The following is a 21,308-nucleotide window of genomic DNA, read 5'->3' as shown; positions in this document are numbered from 1 at the left end:
CTCACTCTTAGGTCGAGATAAACACTCCATGTGCTTATAGAAACAGGTGTCAGGCTTCAGGAAGACACACACACACACAGGCATACACACACAGTTAATTATTTATCCAGTCCCTGAAATGCTGACATACACACCACCCTGCCTGCAGTGTCACTTTAGCCTACACAAGAGAGGTTACTGTCATAGACACTGATGCACGAGTGTGCATAATTGGGTTATAACTTGATTGTATAATACCACTGGTTTCTAGTGCATCACACCATCAGAGGAACTTCTGATGGCTTAAACTGGTTGCTTTTTTAAAACCTTTTTTTTTTTAATGAATCAGAGCACATGATGTTGCTGCTGTAATTAAAAATGCTGTCCACCAAGGGATGTCAACACGACTGTTACTCCTACAAGAAAACACTTTTTGTATGTTTATTGGGCGCTGCATCTTGATGATAGCTGTACTCCAACTAAACTCTTGCCCATAGGATGTCATATACCTAAGTTTTATTATGGTTACAGTTTTTATTCATGTTTCTCTTTATTTAGATGGATTTCTGCATGATAATGTCTGTCTTTGGTGCAGCTGCTGAGAGCTTCCTCTGGTATCAAGATTTCCCCTTAAATGTGAGCCGTTTATTTTAGATATTGAGCTAAAATTAGTCTCCAGTGATAATTTTCCACAGGACGCTGCTGCGACTGTTTCTACAAGGGAAGCAGCGAGTGTGGACGGATCCATTCAGCGTGTGTGTGGGGGTGGTTTGGAGTACTACAAACAAACTGCGAGTCGTAAAATCAACACAAAACAACTCTTATACGTCAGCTACATTTACTTTGGGCACTTATTGTCATTTTGTACCGTTACGAATCGTGCTGACTTGTCCAGTAGCCGGACGAAGCATGTTTAGTCGCCTTGAAAGAGAAAAGAAAACCCTTTCGGAGTGACTGGACAAGTCGGATGAAAACCGAGCTCTGTGCCACATCTTCCACTAAATGATAAAGCTGCTGCACCGGGAACCGGAGGCAGGACCGACCAAATGAGAAGTTAGCTTAAAAAACGATATTTTCTTCTGCTCCTGACAAACTTAGTAGCGTTTTCTTACTTTTTGAGTGCGTCACGCGGTTGTAAAACTCACGCGGGCATCTTGAATTATTCTCGTGTTGTATTTTTGACAGAGTTTAATCAGCAGCAGGAGGTGTGAGGGCAGACTACTGTGAGTTCACGGTGAACTTAGGCTGGTGGAGACGCCATAAAGTGGGAAAGTGGACTTTTCAAGCGGAAGACCCTCAAACAACCTCTACCCCTGAACAGAGGTGAGTTAACATCACTTACTATGTCGGTAAGATACAAATAAAGTGGTTAAAGCTGCTGTAGGGTCCAGTCTGCTCTGCCCTGGACTGCTGTAGCTATTCCCCCAATAGAGAGGAGGGCTACACCCATACAGGACCAGCCTACAGCTCACACCCACTTCACAAGATGTTTTAAAGTGTTAACCAGCCGCTGGCAAACTCAAAAAATACAGTTTTAAGCTGAAAAGATACTGTAAACACAATCTGAATAAATGCTACTGATATTCATGTATATATTTAGCTGAAAAAAAAATCTGACATTGTTTACAAGGGTATTTTACTATATAACTAGGCTGTAGGCCATATTGTGATGCATGACCACAGAAAATACTTAAATAAAAGTGTTCAGAGCAATGATCTGTGCTCCGCTGTTGGAGCAAACCGTAAGTGTACAGTACAAATACTTATTAAATAACTTATTAATGTGCTAATTAACTAATAGTGTAGCTGTGTGTGTGTGTGAGATTGTTTTTGTGAATGAACTACGTCATTTGTTCTCAGGTCTCGCTTGCAAAAGAGACTGTTTAGCTGATTTTTGTTGTTTTTGAAATCCAGCTTGCTTGTATAAACACTTTGGAGAGCAGAAATGCGTAGAATGAGAATGTGATTCATGCAGTCATGATATGATTCTGCTGAAAGTTTATAAATGATGATATTAAGTTATTGCCCAACCCTGACGAAAGACAGAAGGTATTGATAAACAAAGACCTGCAGCTAAAGATGTGGAGCTCCTCCGTCCCTTAAACCTTTGTGTCTTACCACTAATTTCAAGTACTATTCCACAGTATTGCTGCTTTTTAAAAAATGTTCTCTCACACTTTTTTTAAAAACAGGACCAAAGCCAACATGTGAAGAGTGTGTTTCCAAAATTAAAGAAGCCCACTCACCAGTGGAAAAACTTATACATTTATGTAGATGCAATAAAACAGTTTGTAGGCTGGACAATATCAAGCAATGAGTATGATGCAGATGTAATTATGAACCTAAACAGAACGAGAAAATTGCTGCATTAGATTACACACACAGTAAAACTGTTTCTCTTGAGTCTCAATATATCTCCTGGCCTGTGTGTGCCCCAGATTGATAGTCACACCGCCTCCCTCTCATAAGCCTCAGCACTACTATCCTGTTGCCTTGACAACTGGTGTGTCAGGGGACTTCATCCTGATCCACTGCATGATTTTCTCTGACACTAGTTGAGAGAAACTGCCACGAAGCAGCGCTGAAAGCGAGGATAACTGGAGAGCTCATTTTCTCTTTTTCTTCCTCTTTACACTGGACTACCTCGTCACCCGCATGGTGCCGTCTTAGTTAGCGGTGGTGCGCGCTACTTCAGGCTGTAGTGCTGCCCTGCTCATCCACTAGCACGGCTGGCTACATGCACCACTAAAGTGGGAAGTCTGCTTTCTTTCTGTGCACCGAGCCATATCAGTTTGTTTGATTTACATTCCATTCAAAATAGCCAAGATACAGACAGCATGAAAAATATTATCTTGGTTGTGTTTATGCAGAGTTGAGGATGGGAAATGTTCTGTGAAGAGTAGAGAGGGTCTATTTTAGAGAAAGAAAGGGAAATTATCCAGTTTATTAACAAACCTTTTAAGGCTGCAACTAACATTTTCATTATGTTTTAACCTTCTGATTATTATTTTTTTGATTAACGAATTAGTGGTTCAATTTACAAAATGTCAGAAAATACATAAAAGGTCCATCACAATTTCTAAGAGTGTTCTATGGAAGACTTATATGACATTTCCTATCACACCAACCCAATTTAAAAGCTGGAACCAGGGATTATTTCTACTTACAAAATGACTTATACAATTAACTGATTATCAAAATAGTTCACTTCTGTCCATTGACTATATATTTTTCATTTGGATGTGAACTTTGACACCAGTTGCCTTCTAGCTGGTAACTGTCAGGGCATAATGAGCTCCATTAGCTGTGTGTCATGCTTTATGAAAGCACCACCTCCCCCCTCCATATGCATACACATGTATCCAAACACACACCCTTCATCTCTTCTCTCTTCTCCTTTTTTTTACTCTTTGGAGTTTCTTCTTTGCAATACAAGAAGCAATGAGCATCTGGGAAAAGAATAAAGGCTTTCTTTGTTGTGACAAGCCATTACCCAGGAAATTAGGTGGGCCTGAGAATAGCAAACAGCAGCGAAACTGGCCTGGTCATCAGAGGTTTACAGGGTCTCCACTGTAGCCTCAGGGAGGGGGGTACTTTCTGCGCTGGAGCCTGTGTGAAACAGTCTCATTAGGCAGGGAACCCACTGGAAAAAATGGACCATACAGACCGGCGATGGCTATGGGGGTTGGGGACATGGAGAGAGACTGTTGCCGTGTAATCGAGGGGAATTGCAAACACTGAATGTGGAATGGCAATCTCGAGGGGCTGTTGTGTATCAAACAACGCTCTCAGACTGTGTCCAGCTCACAAAGTCACTCTCCAACTCTAGCGGCCAAGGCAGTGAGATCGAGATTCTCTCTGCAAAGGAGGTCATGTAGATGTCACAGCAATATCCAGCAGTTATTTCTGACCACATTTCAAAACATTTTCCATTGCACCAAGTAGCTTGAGAAAAAAAAAAAAGAAAAAGACTCCACTCTCAGCTGTGAAAACATATAAAACATCCTGTGACGTCTCAATGCAGGCTTGCATGCATATGTGAGAATCACTTACACTTTATTAGCACAACTGGAATAACATACAGCTTGTTGCCCAGTGTACTGAGACCAGCAGCAGTCTGTGCAGCGGGGAACAAAGTGAACCACAACTTACAGGAACCGATTCAGCTGTTTTCTTACAGCAATATTTCATTCATGGTTAAAACACAAATATACGGCAACTGTTTATACTTAGACCTGTGCACAGATTTACTATAATAATATGGAATGAACCTTAATTGCGACCCATACTTAATCTGTGGGATTTTAGTTTATTTTCAGGCTTTAATGAACATATTTCAGAGGTCAGTGGAATCTGTAAAACTGTTTTGTAACCCACAATCTTGTGAGTTAAAAATATGTTTGTAACTAACAACCTCTTTACCAGAGTACACACTTTTGTGCTGTTTTCTTCCCAAATACTTTGCTTGGAAGTAAACAGTCAGTTCAGAAATTCTTGAACCATCACAGCAGCATGTTTCAGTCTGGAATCTTCTGGGTTTCATGTGGCTTTGTGCGTTGGAAGGAATAAATAGCAACGCCCATATTTATGTCTGCTCCAGCTCGGCCTGCGCACTGAGCTGTCCTGGAAAAGTCCATGTGACCCAGAGCTGAGGAGATGCTGCCGCTTCCTCATCCTGTTGGGTGTTGGAGCGGAAGGATTACTGCCAGGCCTACAGGGCAGTGTGTCATGCACAGTATATCACAGCCTTGTTAAACATTGTCAGCAGACAATGATGTTATGATCTTAAAGGGAGCATCAGTTTTATTCTAGTGGCTCACTCCGGCTCTGTAATGTTCACAAGCTGGCTAGAAAGTTGGATAAGACACGACAGAATCCTATGATATGATAGTGTGTTATCATTTCAAAATGCAACAGAAGGCTTTCACTCCGTTTTAAACCAATATCATTCGTGTCAGGTTATTTTTACCCATCTTAGTAGCTCCATAGCCATGCTGGTCTGTTGGTCGCTTGGTTCACTACTTTGCTCCAGCTTAAAAACCTCAACAATTACTTGAGTGATTGAAATAAAATTTTGTCCAGACATTTATGGTCCCCAGAAGATGAATCCTAATGACTTTGTCAATTATCAAGTATAAAGTACAATCTGGAGTTAAACCTTATAGCAGTTAGATTTTATGCCACTGTAAGTTTCTAAATCTCACTCACCACACTCACTGAAAACATTTGTAGCCTCATTTTTGGAGGGTATGATGGGATTTTTTTTTCAAGCAGTGTACCCTGCTGCTGAATTGCCGATATTACAAGCATATCTGCACGAATAAAAAAACGGGTGTAAGAAATAAACTGCATTAATGTGCTGCGCATCTGGTTTCATGGATTTCTTTTCCATGTGTCACCAGCTGTTTCTTAAACCTGCCTGCTTCTAATGTTTCTCTGTGACTCCAATTCATAAAAGTGCAGGAAATTACACCCATGTGACAATTATAAGAAGGCGTCCATGTCTAGAAAAGACCTCATCCAAATTCACGCTGCTCTCATTTGTTTCTACGCCAGATAGAATCATTCTGGTGCCAATAACACATGAGCAATGGGATTTCAATAATTGAAAGGGAGAGAAGATGGGGATAATACACCTCTCTTTCTCAGATAAATTCATTATAGGTAACACAGGAGGAGTGGACCTGTTATTCAGAGGGATTATTATGCAACTGAAGCGCAGGTATTAGGAAAGTGGCTCACATAGTATAGCTGGAAATAGTTTTTCTTTCTATGTGTCATACTTTTTCCATTCTTCTTTCTCCCTGCCCCCACACATCTCTCTTTCTATCCCTCCCACACACACTTTACCAGATACGTGTTGTAAAAGATTAGCTCAGCTGTTGGCCAGTTCCTTCTTCTGATTTAAAAAAAAAACAGAAACAGTCATTTGTTTTTAATTATTAGTTTTTAAATGATATTTTTTATCTGGACCATGTTGATCTTAGTCTTTTTTCGTCTTTCTTTCTTTCATACAGGAGCACACACTAAACTTCCCTTTCTGACAAAATGTAAGAAACAGATATTTTCTCCTCATATTTGGGGAAAACAATTCTGCCCCCACTAACATTTGTTAATGTACAAAAACTGTCAAGCATCATAACCGTTTTGCTTACAAATACACAAGTTTGCCTCTGCTCCAACAGTGTCCCATCTAATGCCTGCTATGCTGTCATGGTTTTATTCCAGATGTGGTGTTTTTATGCATTCTCATTTCTCCAATCATGAATACTCCTGTATACATGAATAAACAGATTTTGCAGAGTATAACCATGGAAACAAACCACAGATACTAAAGGTGAATAGGCCCAGGTGGTCAAATGCTTTTTGCGTTGGTATTTTTTTTTTTTATCCATCATTTGTGTTTCTCTTTAATCAGTGTGTGAACTCCACCTGCTTAAAATCAATTGGAATATTCATTTTCATGTACAGGTGGGGATTATTGTCGAGGTGAGCGTCTGGCTTTCTCTGTAACAACAGTCAGTATCAGCCTGACCTTTAGAAAGTGGTTTTATTGAGAATTACAATGCCCCAGGACACTTGTCCCTCCACCGTGCAGTGAAGGGTCGATAAATTATCACCATGCCAGAGGATTCATACTGTATCCACGGAGACCAGGCCGACAACCAACACACACACATAGACCCACATATTGTAACCTCATGAGATCTGATTGTTTTCTTACCTGTCATTTTTTTTCCCTCAATGTGGACTCCACACAGGTGTATCCCTCAGCTTGGCTGCATCTATAGAACATGTTTTACACTAAAACACTGCTGCCTGCTGAGAGGAGTTATTGAACCAATGAATCATTTATGATATTCATACAAGGACATTAATGAGGGTAGTTGGTCTCCTGCAGGAGCAGAGAAAGCCGAGCAGCCAGAGAGAGGAGAAGTGACAGGAGACAGCAGAAACTCCAGCTCAGCTATCTTCCACGTCATGGGGAAACAGAACAGCAAGCTGCGGCCCGAGGTCCTGAACGACCTGAGAGAAAACACAGAGTTCACCGACAACGAGCTGCAGGAGTGGTACCGCGGCTTCCTCAAGGACTGTCCCACCGGCCACCTGACTGTGGAGGAGTTCAAGAAGATCTACGCCAACTTCTTCCCCTACGGCGACGCCTCAAAGTTTGCCGAGCATGTCTTCCGCACTTTTGACACCAACGGTGATGCCACCATCGACTTCAGGGAGTTCATCATCGCCTTGAGCGTGACGTCTCGTGGCGGGCTGGAGCAGAAGCTGCGCTGGGCCTTCAGCATGTACGACCTGGACGGGAATGGGTACATCAGCCGGGCAGAGATGCTGGAGATAGTTCAGGTGAGGACACAGTGAATGCTTCATACTACAGGACAGGGTCTCCTCATGGATGTGTGTGCTGACCGAGTTTGGGTCAGGATCAGCATCATCTGAGACACAAACGTGACCCGAGGAGGTTCTAGCAGTGCAGCTGTTTTTCATACAGACCTTAAAATGTTGCTGATATTATTCAATGATTATTCAAGTAAGAGGAATGTAAATTTAAAAGGTGTAAAAATCTGAACCCAGAGAAGGAAAAGGAAAATATCTCATCACACTCCTTTGGGATGAGCACATTTTTATTATAACTTCTCCAACAGATTTAAATTCCAAGCATTTAACAACTAATAATTACTTTTATTATTGATGAATATAACATTTATTGTCCAGATTATTTCATTAATTGTGTGGTCCACAAATTAAGTTGTAGGAAAGACTTGGCACCAAAAGCACCTAAGTGCAGCTTCACAGAGCTTGTATGGACACACAAAAAGCTAAAAAAAACCAACAACAACAACAACAACCTGGAATTAGGTATTCCTCATACCATGTCAGAAAACAGTGAAAAATACTGTCACAATTTTCTTAACTTTGAGTTGATGTACACCAACCAACAATCAAAAACCTTAAGATATTCATTTTGCTGTTACATAAGACAAAGAAATGCTGCAAATTTTCACATGTTAGCATCTGGAACTGATGACTTTTCTTGACAAATTGCTGATACAATCCCTTATCAAAATTCTTGGCAAATAGTGACTAATCCTAAAAACTTGTGTTGTGCGCATGGTAGCTGACTGTCTAATGGTGGTTTTTAGGCTTAGTAGTCATTTGCAGGTCTGAATTTGTAAGACATTTTCACCTCACACTATGGATGCAGGCTGCCCTTTCTGTTTTTTCTTATCACTGTGGCTATATTTACTCTTCCAATATGCTGAGCTGAGCAGCCCGCAGGGCCATATCAATATTGGCTCAGTCCGTTGTGTTTGTGGATCCAAATGAATGTTTAAAAAAACACTCAAAAGCATCACTGCTTTTGTTAGTGTAGAAAGCTCCCTGTTTTTCAGTAAAACCTCTGCCTCTCATCAAAGCTGCAGATCTGTACATCATCTGAAACATGTACAGTTTTAGATGACACAAATACACACATTATAGCAGGGCATCTGGCAGATCTGATCGGAGCAAATTACTGAGTGTAACAGCAGGATGAGCTTTACCAGAGCAGCATCATTACCAGGTAACAACAGAAAACAGGTCAAAGCATTCAAACAGGTGCAACAAAAATGACATTTTTCATCTTTACTGCCTCAAAGCTTCACACTGACAACCAGCCAAATGAATATGCACTTAACAGCAGTCGCTCTTCCCCTCCTCTTCCTCTTCCCCTCCTGTAGGCAATTTACAAGATGGTGTCATCAGTGATGAAGATGCCTGAGGATGAATCAACACCAGAGAAAAGGACAGACAAGATTTTCAGACAAATGGACATTGACAATGACGGTAAGATGTGAAGAGGGTTTGTTGCACACTAAAAGTTTTTACATTTAATACATTTTAATAAATGGTGTTAATAATAATAACAATTATCGACCAATAAAAAAAAGTATATAAGTATATAAAAGTAGAATATATGTAGAATAGAATTTGTCAACAGCTGTACCTTCTCCTGTGGGAGGCTTAAAGTAAAACATTACCAAGTACTTTTTATAGATACTTCATAAGTATGCTGCTTCTCCATGACTCAGAGTGAAACCTTTTTGAAAAATGAATGTAAAACGGTAACACACTTTGGGAGACGGATTACAGTATAATATTTGACGAACTGGTACTGTCTTATACTTGGAAAGAAACCATCACATCCAGACTGCAAAAACCACAGACATATTATGAGAAATGAGTTAAGTAATAGTCTTGACATTATTCACTTTTAGCACCACAGAGCGTTTTGGAGAGCAACGGGAAATCTGGGAGATGGGCGGCAGACAGAGAAAGAGACAAAGGGAGAAATAGGACGTCATATAACAACACGACATAACATGAACATCATTAACGGCTTTTGCATCCTCTCCTGCTGAGCCACCTCGATGCCAGCGGTTTGACATTTAGTGTGAAAAGGTGATGCTACACCCACGTGATGTGTACTTAAGACATTTTCTCATCTCTCACCGTTCTGCCTGATTTCGACACGTCACATCTCAGGAAGATATTCATAGCTGTTTTGAGGCTGAAGGTTCAGGAAGTCCGAAGGTCAAACTGTGTCTCAGGCTCAAGTTTATAACATCCAGTAGCACTACAGATGAGGCCTGTGGCTACAGCTGCACATGTGGGGGAAATCCACCAGAAGTCAGTTAACCCTCCTTTCTAATGCATGTTACACAGATGCTGTGTGACAGAAAGTTGCAGTTATTTTTAGATACGGTAAAGTGTACTGTTGTGTACTGTTGCGACTTATCTATGGAGCAGATTTAATCAAAACTTTAATCAAAAAGCCACACGAATATTTGCAGCATTTGCTGCCAGTGTTGTTTCATTTTGCAGTGCATACTATTGGCTGATTAGAAATAAGATAAAAAAAAATATTGCAGTACTGCAAAGATGCATTTTGTCAGGGATGGCTAAATAATATCAAAGCCATTAGTATCTCAGCTACACTGAGTTTGAACACATTTTCGAAAAACTTTGCAAGGGTTTTGCAGATATAACGTTCACTTCCTGACTGCCTACATTTAAATTTTATTTTGCCAAAGAATATGCCGTTGTCCTCCGTTTAAACAAGAAATCCAGAAACTAAAAGTTTAGAAATATAAATGTATATTGAAATATCTAGATATTTAAATATTGTTGTTTTTTAAACTTTGGATGTTTTAGTTTAATGTTAGAGTTCTGTTTTGTTGGATTTTGCTAATGTAATTTAATTCAATCTTATAGAGAAGCTATTATTGGCTGCTTGTATTTGGTCAGCAGCAATTAATTAAATGTTTGTAAAAGGAATTTTCTAAATGAATTATTTACTACAAGGAGGTATTGTTATTTTCATAATCTTATAAACAATAACGCAGTCTTACTTTTTGTTAAATCGTTTCTGTCATGTATGAAAATAGCACAACAGCATCACCTGCTGGTTGATCTGACTTTGACATCCACTGTATGAGTCACTCAGTCTCTTAGTCATAAAAATGTTAATACAAGTTCACTGTAATTTATTAAGAGGATGTTTTGTACTTCTGCTGGTACTGTGTCATCTGGGGCAGCTGTATATTTCTCAGGAACAGCAGCTCAAAAAGAACATGAGCAGCTTTTTCTGTTGGTTTTGGTGGGTGTTAGCCGCATGATTCACCCCTCCGTCACACATCTAACCGCTACCGACCGTGAACCTTTTTTTGGCCTCTGCTTCACAGGTAGATTGTCTTTGGAGGAGTTCATTAAAGGTGCCAAGAGTGACCCGTCCATTGTGAGACTGCTGCAGTCGGATCAAGGAGCCTCTCGTCAGTTCTGAGAACAGAGACAATGACACCCACAAACCCACATCCATCCAGCTTAATGCTGTTCACCTGATACTGGCTCAGCCGTCATCACACCCCCCACTTAAACAGACAACCCTTTCATTTAAGCAACACTCCGTGTCTTAATGTTTACATTAATGGATACTTCTCTCTGTCAATGTGGCTCCCTTTCTGTGGACGTGCTTAAGGTAAGGTATTTTGTGTACATGCTTTTCCAAAGCTCTCCTGCCTTTAAATGGTTTTTACCCGTTCCCCCTAAGTGAAGTGCCATATCATATATTTATACTGACTGGATTATGTGCTCCCAAGTATTATGACCCCCATTATGTTACACTGAGAGGAAACTAATTACATCACTGTGTATGATTTGATTTGAGTTAACTGTGTTGAAAAGTGGCTCATTATCGTTCAGGATGTGAACCGCAGCTTAAGAAGTTGCTGTTCTGAGCACGTTCTGTATGCCTTTGGTATTGCATGCACTCTGTGATATGCATTTTCTGATATTGTAACAGTTTACGTGAATAAAGGAGGCCGTGATTGTTTTTATTCCTTTTTATTTTTGTAACAAAAATGTTTTGTTTTCACACAATTGAAATAAAGTCGTGTAAGAAAAATCTACACAAGAAGTCCCACAGTATCCCCTTGTCCTGGACAGACATAACGCACACCCACCGAGATTCACACTTACTGGTTTAAAAAGAGAAAACAAAAACAAAAAAGTCACATCGGGCTGGACATTGAAGTGTTACTTTGACCACATCTTAAAGTAGGTGTTCGAGGGTGGCTGAGGAGGGGAGAGGGGAACAAAAGTTTGATAAAGACTTGAATGAACAACTGAAATGCCACATTCCGAACCTCCTCCCCTCCGCTCCTCAGCTGGCGGTGGCAGTAGTATAAATACACAGCTTCTAATGTTCAGCAGGTTTGCGAGGCAGAGTTCACTCCAGGGACACGACGCACGCCCCCTCCCTCTTGTCCCCGTGTGACTGACAAAGATGATTTGAGAATCTGCAGGTGTCTCGTGTGTCTTTTCTGGAGTATTTCAGTAACTGGGCGACCGGGCCTCCCATTCATCCACAGGAGATGGGAGGGGGGAGTCGCACAGGACCAGACCAGATCCAGCCAAGCCAGTCTGGATCAGATCCCGCTCCGTCTGGGCTCATAACTCATCCTTATCATAGTCATCGTCCAGGTCTATGTCACTGAGGTCATAGTCCTCCTCCTCAGGAAGCTGCGGTCAACAAGGAGAGTAAAATGAAGACAAACTGTTAGCGAAGATGGGGACGCCTGAAATGTTTGTGAGACATAAACATTCTGGTCTCTTAAATTAACAGAGAAAGAAAAACATCAGATTTTTAGGGAGCTCTCCAACTGCTACATTACATAATTCTGTTTGACATTTCCTTCTGTGCGCATGATTGCAGTACAGAGACAGCAAGGAGGTAGTGCAGGTTTTTTGTATTTGTAAGTGAGGCACACGTGTTACACCCCAAACTGGTTGCCTCTGAGTACAGAGCCAAATTTCTGCCAGATCTGTTGTCACTGAGTGCTCAGATTAAGGGGGGCTTGATTTGACTGCGTGAACGACGGATGGGATGTAAGAAACTTTGGTCAGCTGTCTAGCAGTACAGGCTGCTGTTAAAAGATCTGTTATTAACTGTAGTGAGCTCGTTTTAATACCACTGGAGAAGTTTTTATTTGTTGCAGCTCAAAGTCTTGACTGAGATTGTCTGTTCTGCAGTGAAGTTCAGGTTTATGTTGATCACAGCACAGACTATATTGTCTGCATCTTCCCAGACACCCGCTGGTCTAGATTTTCTCTGTATTTTTTTGTCTTCTTTTCCGACTATGTGACCACCGTGATGCTCCCCCTCACCTGTCCATCTTTGCCGTCCCAAGGCTCAACAGCGTGAATCTTAGGCATGACTCCACCTCCCAACGTGGCAGTTGAGCCACGGCCCACAGAAAGCTCCCTAAGGAGAAGATGAACCAGCAGAGTGTCATCATTCAGTTTCCTGTGAGGCGTATTTTTATTCTGATTCTCATAGTGGTGAAAAACAGACGATCAGACAACCCCGTACCTGAGGAACTCATGGATGCCACTTTCACTGAAGGAGCCCCTGAGAAGAGCGAATTTCATCTTGCGCGTGTTGATGGCAGCCATGGCGGGGTACCCGAATCCACCAATACCCAGAGAGGACTCCAGGTCCATCTGAGCTCCAGCCTCAGTCCACAGCCAGCTGACCAAGGCAGAGCGGGCTATTAGTCACAGGCGTACTTGGTCATTCAAATAGTAATCCACGACTGGTCTCTTATCCTTACCCCCACATCTTCTTCTTGTACTTCTCAGACATTTTCATCATCACCTCCAGGTAGCCGTTTCTACCTGCTGCGCCTGTTGCAAGACACGCACAGTGCATGGTGAGAGACTGGTGGTGGTGGTGCCCCCACAACACCCCATTTCTGGTCAGTGTTTGTTGTGACAAACAATGTGATCCCACATCAGGTGTTAGTGTTCCTTAAGGTTACATTTCGGAGCTATTTAACGTGCAGAGTCAGAGGTGGGTCTGGGCTCACCTGTGTCCAGGATGTGTGGCAGGACAGCAATTACACACAACTGACTGTCCTCACATGTCTTCTTCAAGAGGCCGTCATTGAGGATCTGAGAGACACACAAATTTAATCGTAAAATATTGTTATGGCTCAATATGGCTTTAACTGTGATGCTGCTTTCCTCCTTCCTGGGCTGTTGTCCCACAGCACGTCAGAAAACACTTCGTATCAGCATTTTGGATTTTGTGTTGATTTAATCCAAATTTCTTTTGCTCATCATTTAATTTCTTTTCTCTCATCAGACATGATAGAGGCTGCTACTCGTGCTCAAACAACGTTTAAGTGTTGGCAACCTAAATTAGACAAAAAAGGTGATAATTGTGGTTTGTGACCCAAAGCATGCAAAAGCAGAATCTCCAGATGGTTAAGGACGACGCTTCTGGCCTGAATTTAGTCCAACACTAGTCCTATAAGCTCTCATACATGAATTTTAATTTTAATTTACAAAGCGTACTGACCTCCACCACTTCAGGAGGAGGAGCGTTGTCAGAGAACAGCTCCAAACCCTTCTCGATGATGTCACCCCGAGAGCGGCCGCCTTGGTAGTCTTCAGGCTCCTCGCCTTTGCGGAAAATTTTGATGGTGGGAAATCCGCGGATCTGCACACAAATGTGTTATTGTTATATGTTATATAAATGCTTTGCTTTGGATAATAACGTGTTCTTGCTTATGTGACTGAAACATTAAGACGCTACTGCTGCATCCACAGTGGCAGACTCACTGACTGTAGCAGCATTATATGGAGCAAAAAAAAATAAAAAAGGATTTAAATGGAACATTAAGAAAAGAAATCATATTCATGATTTTTGACTTGTAAGTTGGATTTCGTCCGCCAAAGACAGTCTGATTTAGTCATTTTGGGCTGATTTATTCCATAACAACATCAACATAGTTTAGCAGCTTTGTTTGGATGGTAACAGATGTACTGTATTTTATCAAAACGCTGCAGAGACTTACATTCAGTGTTCAACGCCAGCAAGAAGAACATATAAGCATAACCGCAGACTTTAACAATCTTTTCATGAGACTCAACATTTAAGAATATAAGCAGGCATGTTTACAGGTTCAGCCACATATGCAAAGTAGATAACTCTTTGTTCCAAGGCTTAATGCTCGGTGGATTGTCATGTTCACTGGCTACTTTGGCTATTTAAATTTAGTTAAATCTAAACTATTGCTAAAAATGGGAAAGCCACTCTTAGCAGCTGCAGCCAACATTTCCCACCTTGTATCCTATTGTGCAGCGAGCAGTGCTGGTTCACACTTTTATGTTGGTTCTTTTAGTACAGTAGTTTGTATCAGAATTGTTCCCCAACGCAGCACAGTGATGCATTGATTCTCACTCACCCCGTAGCGGCTGGACACAGCCTGATGTACGGTAGCATCCATGGCCCCGAGGCGAACTTTGCCCTTGGTCTGCTCTTTGACAGCTGTGGCTGCTGCTGCCCACTCAGGCTCCAGGCTACCAACAACAGAGGAGGGCGATGGTTAAGAAAAACTGATGATGATACTTAAAGAATTAACACCACAGTAGAGAATTCATGATTCATGACACTGTGCCTCGCTTCTTGCAAAGATTCCAACAAATGTGTGCAGCTGAAATACTGACTTCAAATGCAGAAAATGTGTTATCTTAAAAAGTAAAAATGCTGTACACTGGATTTACATGGTGAGGGGAAAAAAAACAAAAAAAACAAAACAGCTCAGATCTCACAGAACAGTTTTAAGAGGGATTACTTTCTACTGAAATAATAGTTCCATGGTCCAAGTGTTTTCAATCAGGTCTGTGGATTATTCTGACTTACTGAGACATTGTTTCCACAAAGACTCACTGTTTAGTTTTCACAACCTTTCCGTGTTTTGGGCAGCAAAACACTAAATTCTGTTACCCTCAGGCAGTAATCTCAGAGACTGAGATCTCGTGTCTCCTGTGCTAGTGACAAACTAGTGTTTCATAAAGACTGGAGGCCAACTCACTTTTTGCAGTGTCCACACCAGGGAGCAAAGAACTCCACCATCCACATGTCGTCGCTCTCCAGCACCAGCTTGTCAAAGTTGTCGTCGGTGAGCTCGACCACATCCTTCTTGCTGCCACCGCTGCTGCCACCGCCGCCCTGCTAGAAGGCGGTCGAATGTTATTTAACTATCTTCAGTGAACTGAAATTGATCCAATTTCAAATAACTATAAAAAATAAAAAAATTGAATAAAAGAGTGCTCGTATTTGCAACTGAATCTACCTGTTTGCTGTAGCCAGAGCCGCCAGACTTGCCGCTCAACCTTTCCTTCACCAGAGAGCGCAAAGCGTTCATGGCTCCGTCCACGATGGCCTGGCTACTGCGTCCACCTGAGGGGGGGGGGGACATGCACAGGTCAGTCATTGGAGCCAAAAACAATATCTGATTATAGAACCACTTCAGTCAGAAAGTTTCCAATTTCAATTCCAAATGGATGAAGTGCGTCACCTCTCTGATACCTTCCTCTTTCCCTGAACTTTTCTGATCGACATTATATTCTACGACTCATCCTTCCAGGAAAGCTTTTTAGCAGGGCTTTGTGATGTCACTGTGGAGGAAGATTTCTAAACCACAAATCCCAAAGCTGCAACAGAAGGTATTTGCGTGGTGCAGTGGTTTTGCCTGTACCTTGATACTCCTCTGGCTTGTTCTTGTTGGCTCCAAAGATCTTGATGGTGGGGAAACCTCTGACACCGTACTGACCACCCAGCGACTTGTGCTGGTCTGCATCGACGGCACCGATCTTGACGATGCCCTGAAGGATTTCACAACAACAACAGGTGGGTGTGAGGACTCTCCACTTTTAACAACAGCAAAATGTAGCAAGCCTGCAGATCGTTTTCTTCACATAACATCACGACTGTGGAAGTGGGCGCATCAGTGGATAAGTGCAACCTTTACTCGCGTATGCAGTATTTGTCCACACACACACAAATGTTGCTCGGAATAATATTTGAGGTGATAACTATGAGCGGAAAAACAGATTCCACTAAATAAACAGTCTTGCATTTATCTGGAACAAAGTTAATACTATTCATTAATATTTGGCATTAGCCCCACATGTGCCCACGTCTCACACCACCGCTCACAGTTAATCTGACTGCTTAGTCACAAACTTGTAAGTATTCTTGGCTGGAACAAAGCTGTGAGATAAACCTCAGTAATCGTGATATAGCTTCAGGTTTGTCTTTTTGGTGCTGGTCTTCATGAAAACAAGTAAAATGAAACTTTTGAACATATCTATTTTTATCTGAGCAAAATAAACATTGAATGTTTCAGGTGTAATTGCCTGGTCATTATATCTGCCTGATTATTAAGCAGCTGATTCTTGCATCCGCAAATATTTAATAAGAGTACACCATAATAATCATATTGACAACAGCACTTTTCACTAAAAACAATGATGTTCGATTTTGTCAAGAAAAGGTTTTCTATATGAGCCAGAACATCAATATAGCATTTAACGACTATTTACTGTGTATTATAAATAGTTGGTTATGGCGTCCTGAACAGAGAATAAAGATCAACTGCCTCTGCGCATGTTGTAATCTGGGCTTCTTGGTTCTTTGTTTTGGCAGCTGGGACGCCCAGGCATGCATGTTAGTGTGTGCAAGTCCCTGAGTTGTATGGTAAACCGACATGGCGCGCACACAGAGCTGCAGCGCTGAGATAGACTCTGTCCAGTGAGGTGCTAACATGGTAGCACAGTAACTTTACAGACAAAAACAGCTATTAGAAGGAGAAACCGGAAGACAAAGCTGGGTTTTGTAGCTGTCGCTCTACAGGCCGCCTGGTAATAAATGGAGATATGACCAGAGACGTTTTGTTTACCTTGAGGGCAGTGGCCGCCTTCTTCCAATCTGGAGTCAGATTTTGACAGTGACCACACCTGTAGTGATAGACAGTGGAGATGGGAAGGGGTGGGGGGGCAAAAGATGCAAGTGTTTTATTACTAGAGATTTCTAATTTTATTTTTATTTTATTTTATTATGAGTTAGAAATCAATGGAAATGCTAAATGGCAGAAAAACAGGAGATATTGCCATAGTCCTTCAGCACAGGGTTGTTCAACACCTCACATTATATATAGACTTTGTTGTGTCCACCTCCACTGGCTACTTCTTTACAGACGTGACTTTGCTCCTGGTTTATAAAGCACTTTATGGTCCAGTTATTGAATATCTATATCTGACACACTTAGGGTTTATGTTTATCTAACTTGGTGGGTGCCTGCGGTTGCCTTTTTCCTCAGATTCCTAGAGCTCAATCAACATCTGGCAACTTCTAAAGAAGCAGCTCAAGCCATTTTTTATCCATCTTTTAACTTGTTTTTGTCGAATGTGTATCTAAACGCCGTCTACCTGTAAATGTTCTTTAAGACGCAGTATATTTTCACTGTTTTTGTACCTCTCTAAAGCACTCTGAGCTCTACAAATAAACTTGAACTGTGCACTTGCCAGCCAACTCAAGGAGGAGCTACCTGCTTTGCATGCAGTCTCCTGAGATCATGTGGTGAATGTTTGTGTGAGGGGGAGCGATTACATGGCTGAACCCCCACTGAGTGATGCAGGAAGCTTGTATTGAAACTGTGCTCACAGTGTCACTACGTGGTTGATCTGAGGACACTTGGTACTATTAATGTGGATAATGCCCACCAAAGGGTACATGAACTCACCAGGGAGCGTAAAACTCAATCAGCCACAGACTGTCACTCTGGATCACCTCCCTGTTGAAGTTGGAGGGGTTGAGCTCAACAACATCATCGCTGGCTGAGTAAAAGGCTTGGACAGACAGGACCAGGGAGCAGCCCCACACTCCTGAAGAGGAAGATGATGGTACAAAAGGGTTACACTCAACAATGCAATGCAACAATGTCAGGCCAGCTACGGTGAGCAATGACAGGACACCGTAAGCCGACTTAAATGCTGTTTGGATGCGGAATTATTGCAAGTTTAAGTAAGGAGGAGTGAAAGTGATGTTTATTAATTCATTGATTCCGCGCTAAGGCCTGGCACTGTTCTGTGCACCTTAACTTCACGTGAGCTAACGTTATTCAAGCTAACCACAGTAGCACAAACGCTGTCAAACACACCGAATAAACTCACACAAAAAAAACCCCAGTATTAGAAGTGGAAATGCTGTTGCAGCTGTGACTCACCGAGTAAAAGCGGCCTCATAGTTTTAGCTGCTCTCTGCTCGCCTCCTCTGCTAGCAACACACGCAGACTGCTGCCGCTGCGTCTCCCAGGAAAAGTAGACAGGAAAGTCTCACCGTGGCCCACGCTGATTGGTCCGCTGGCGGCGACGCTGCGCCTCAGCCAATCAGCGTGCGCCGTGTAGTTCTAGAGCGCTGCCCGACGAGAAGAGGGGCCGGAGGAGAGAGGAAGCAGCAAGCAACTCCAGCGAGAGGGGATGCAACAAATGTCTGACTCAGTGTGGCAAGTACGATGGTGGAATGTACCCCTGATAATGACAGAGTGTAATCATGGCCACATAGATTACACATGGTGTCACACAGACTGAAACATGTCTTTCTAATGAACGAAAAGATAAAGAAGGCCACTAAAAGCTGTCATAACTCTCACTGGCAGTGGTGACAGAACCATTGGGATCCTTTACTTCAGGACAAACTGCAATACCACAATAAGCAAGTATTGCATCAGAAGTCACATTTTTACTTCAATATGATAAAGTACACAAGAAATGCATAGATTAGTCCTAAAGGGAAATTGCATCATGTAAAATGACTCATTACAACAAGTGATTTTGGCAACTAACTTAGAAGAGAGCTTAAGAGAGCTGAGATCTCTGAGACACTAATTACACTACTAACGGTGCACTAATGTGTAACTATAATCTTAATGTTGCAGACAGTTACAGAATAATCAGTTGTATTATATGATTTTGAGTAGTTTAATGTTTAACAGTGCATCATATTTTATAAGCTCCTCTTCTTTGCCTGTAAAGTAACTTCAACGGTTGGGTGTTGGCAGTGGAGTAAAATGTTTACCTCTGATATGTAGTGGAGTAGTGTAAAGTAGAATATCATGTAAATGTGCATGCAAGGTACAATTAACTAAAAATTGCATTTGCACTTGAAAATTAATCAAATCCCAAACAACCACTGGTGACTTGTACAGTTACAGCTAGCTGTAGTGTGAACGTCTTTAAAAGAATACTTGATGTGAACAAAACATTTATTTCTCAAGTTTGACAAGGTCAGTTTTATATGAAGTTAGTAAAGTCTTGGTGACACTGCATTGCTGCTTTTTCTTCAGATAATGTTTTTGTGCTTTAATAATGGAAAGACTCCTATGACACAAACACTGTTTGTTCTTTTTAAATTACTTATTAATGCATTTCTGTCCTCAGTGGTTTGCACCGTTGTTCACGAGCAGAAAAAAAAAAGCCTCGAGGCTACTGTAATGTGCTGGTTTGGCCACTGGGTGGAGACAAACACCAAGGCAGCGCTGTGTGGTCAGTCTGTCTGCCAATCAATTATTCACCGTGGGCTACTGCAGAGCCTTATCCTGTAGGACCAGTGTTTCCCAGGTAGGACCGCTACCCTGCATGTTTTAGATGTGCCCCTGCTCCAACACACCTGATTCAAACGACCAGCTCCTCATCCAGCTCTGCAGAAGCCTCATAACAATCCATTCATTTGAATCAGGTGTGCTGGAGCAGGGACATGTCCGAAACATGAGGGGCAGGGGCCCCCCAGGACCAAGGGCTGGGAAAACACTGCTGCAGATTTATATTTGAAAGTAGCCCGATAGACTAATTCCTATAATTTGTTCCTCTAATTTATTTGTTGTCATCCCCAACCATCACTGCCCCTTGACATCACTGAATGTGATGTAGGTTTTTATAGCAGCCTGATCATGTATAGAGCCTCCTCTCTCTCTCATGTTAAGTGATTGCTCAGCTGATGTCTCCCCGCGTGTGTTAGGCTGTTTGGTGAAAGCTTAATACATTCAAAATGGATGATGGATAATGCACCCAGGTCCAGGATATAGTCTGTATGGACAAAGATTGTAAAGGCTTAAAAAGGGGTGATTTAGGTTTCTATCGTGTTTGCCTGTCAATCGTTCACCTTTTAACTATCTGTTGCTCTTCGATCTGCCACCAAAACCCAGCGGAGTGCAAGTCTCTGATTTCCCTGTTTGCTACTTCACAATTCATTACATGCCGCTGGGATTTATGCTGCGCTGCCTGGCTGCACTGCGCTGCGTCAAGACAACCACAGACAGACGGAGCACGACCGGAAGACACCGAGACAGCCTTTAGAAATAAAAGCATGGGCTGTGCTGCATGATATTGTTACTTAAAACATCCGATTTACATTATTTTTCCTGTTGATTTTCTCCTTTTGTTTAATTTAATTGTTTCACCCTTTAGGAGTGACCCAGTCTTTTCTTTGTGAATTATTTTAATTGTTTTGATAACAATCTGCCGCTTTATTTTCTCCTTGAATTCATTTCTTTCATCGATGTTAACATATCATGACATTTAAATCATTATTTGGTTCGTTTGAGTGTCACATGTTGTTCTTGACTCCACTGTTTTTTCTCCTTACAATTACACGGATAGCCTACATTTATGTTTTCCTTCTGTTTTGCTCCAAACAAAGTCCTTCAATTAGTATTAAACTCAAACAACTACTATGTTTTTAAGTTTTTTCTGGAAGGTAGACCTAATTAATCATAATTTTGTTGATGCATTAGTGTATCTTAGTGTGTAAAGTAAAAAAAAAAATGACAACAACTGCTGAAAGTTAAAGAAGAAAGGTTGGCAGAGGCCAGAACTATAAGTATTAATTGCCAGACATCTGGAGTTACAAAGGCACGTTTTAAAAGAATTGG

General features: G+C 41.6%; 2 protein-coding genes across 4 annotated transcripts; one reads left to right on the top strand and one right to left on the bottom strand.

Annotated features, from left to right (window-relative positions):
* The first annotated feature begins 1,004 nt into the window (after positions 1-1,004).
* Positions 1,005-11,362, top strand: hpcal1 (hippocalcin-like 1). 2 transcript variants are annotated; one of them, XM_070848916.1, is made up of 4 exons: positions 1,005-1,302; positions 6,881-7,338; positions 8,712-8,817; positions 10,716-11,362. In XM_070848916.1, the coding sequence occupies exons 2-4, from the start codon at positions 6,961-6,963 to the stop codon at positions 10,811-10,813; spliced, it is 582 nt and encodes a 193-aa protein (XP_070705017.1). In that variant the 5' UTR covers positions 1,005-1,302; positions 6,881-6,960; the 3' UTR covers positions 10,814-11,362. The 2 variants fall into 2 exon arrangements, with proteins under 2 accessions (XP_070705017.1, XP_070705018.1); XM_070848917.1 differs by having other exon boundaries at positions 6,867-7,338.
* On the bottom strand, positions 11,358-18,686 carry pdia6 (protein disulfide isomerase family A, member 6). Of its 2 annotated transcripts, none has more exons than XM_070848914.1 (13): positions 18,606-18,686; positions 18,123-18,264; positions 17,280-17,337; positions 16,077-16,203; positions 15,672-15,778; positions 15,411-15,550; positions 14,781-14,895; positions 13,892-14,032; positions 13,398-13,482; positions 13,143-13,215; positions 12,902-13,060; positions 12,697-12,793; positions 11,358-12,051 (listed from the first exon to the last, which is right to left on the bottom strand). In XM_070848914.1, exons 1-13 carry the CDS (start codon positions 18,622-18,624, stop codon positions 11,980-11,982), a joined length of 1,335 nt encoding a protein of 444 aa, XP_070705015.1. In that variant the 5' UTR covers positions 18,625-18,686; the 3' UTR covers positions 11,358-11,979. The 2 variants fall into 2 exon arrangements, with proteins under 2 accessions (XP_070705015.1, XP_070705016.1); XM_070848915.1 differs by having other exon boundaries at positions 15,411-15,547.
* Positions 18,687-21,308: the final 2,622 nt, after the last annotated feature.

This window comes from Pempheris klunzingeri, chromosome 18 (assembly GCF_042242105.1).
Source record: "Pempheris klunzingeri isolate RE-2024b chromosome 18, fPemKlu1.hap1, whole genome shotgun sequence".
NCBI lineage: Eukaryota > Metazoa > Chordata > Actinopteri > Acropomatiformes > Pempheridae > Pempheris > Pempheris klunzingeri.
This window is presented reverse-complemented; position numbering and strand designations above follow the sequence as displayed.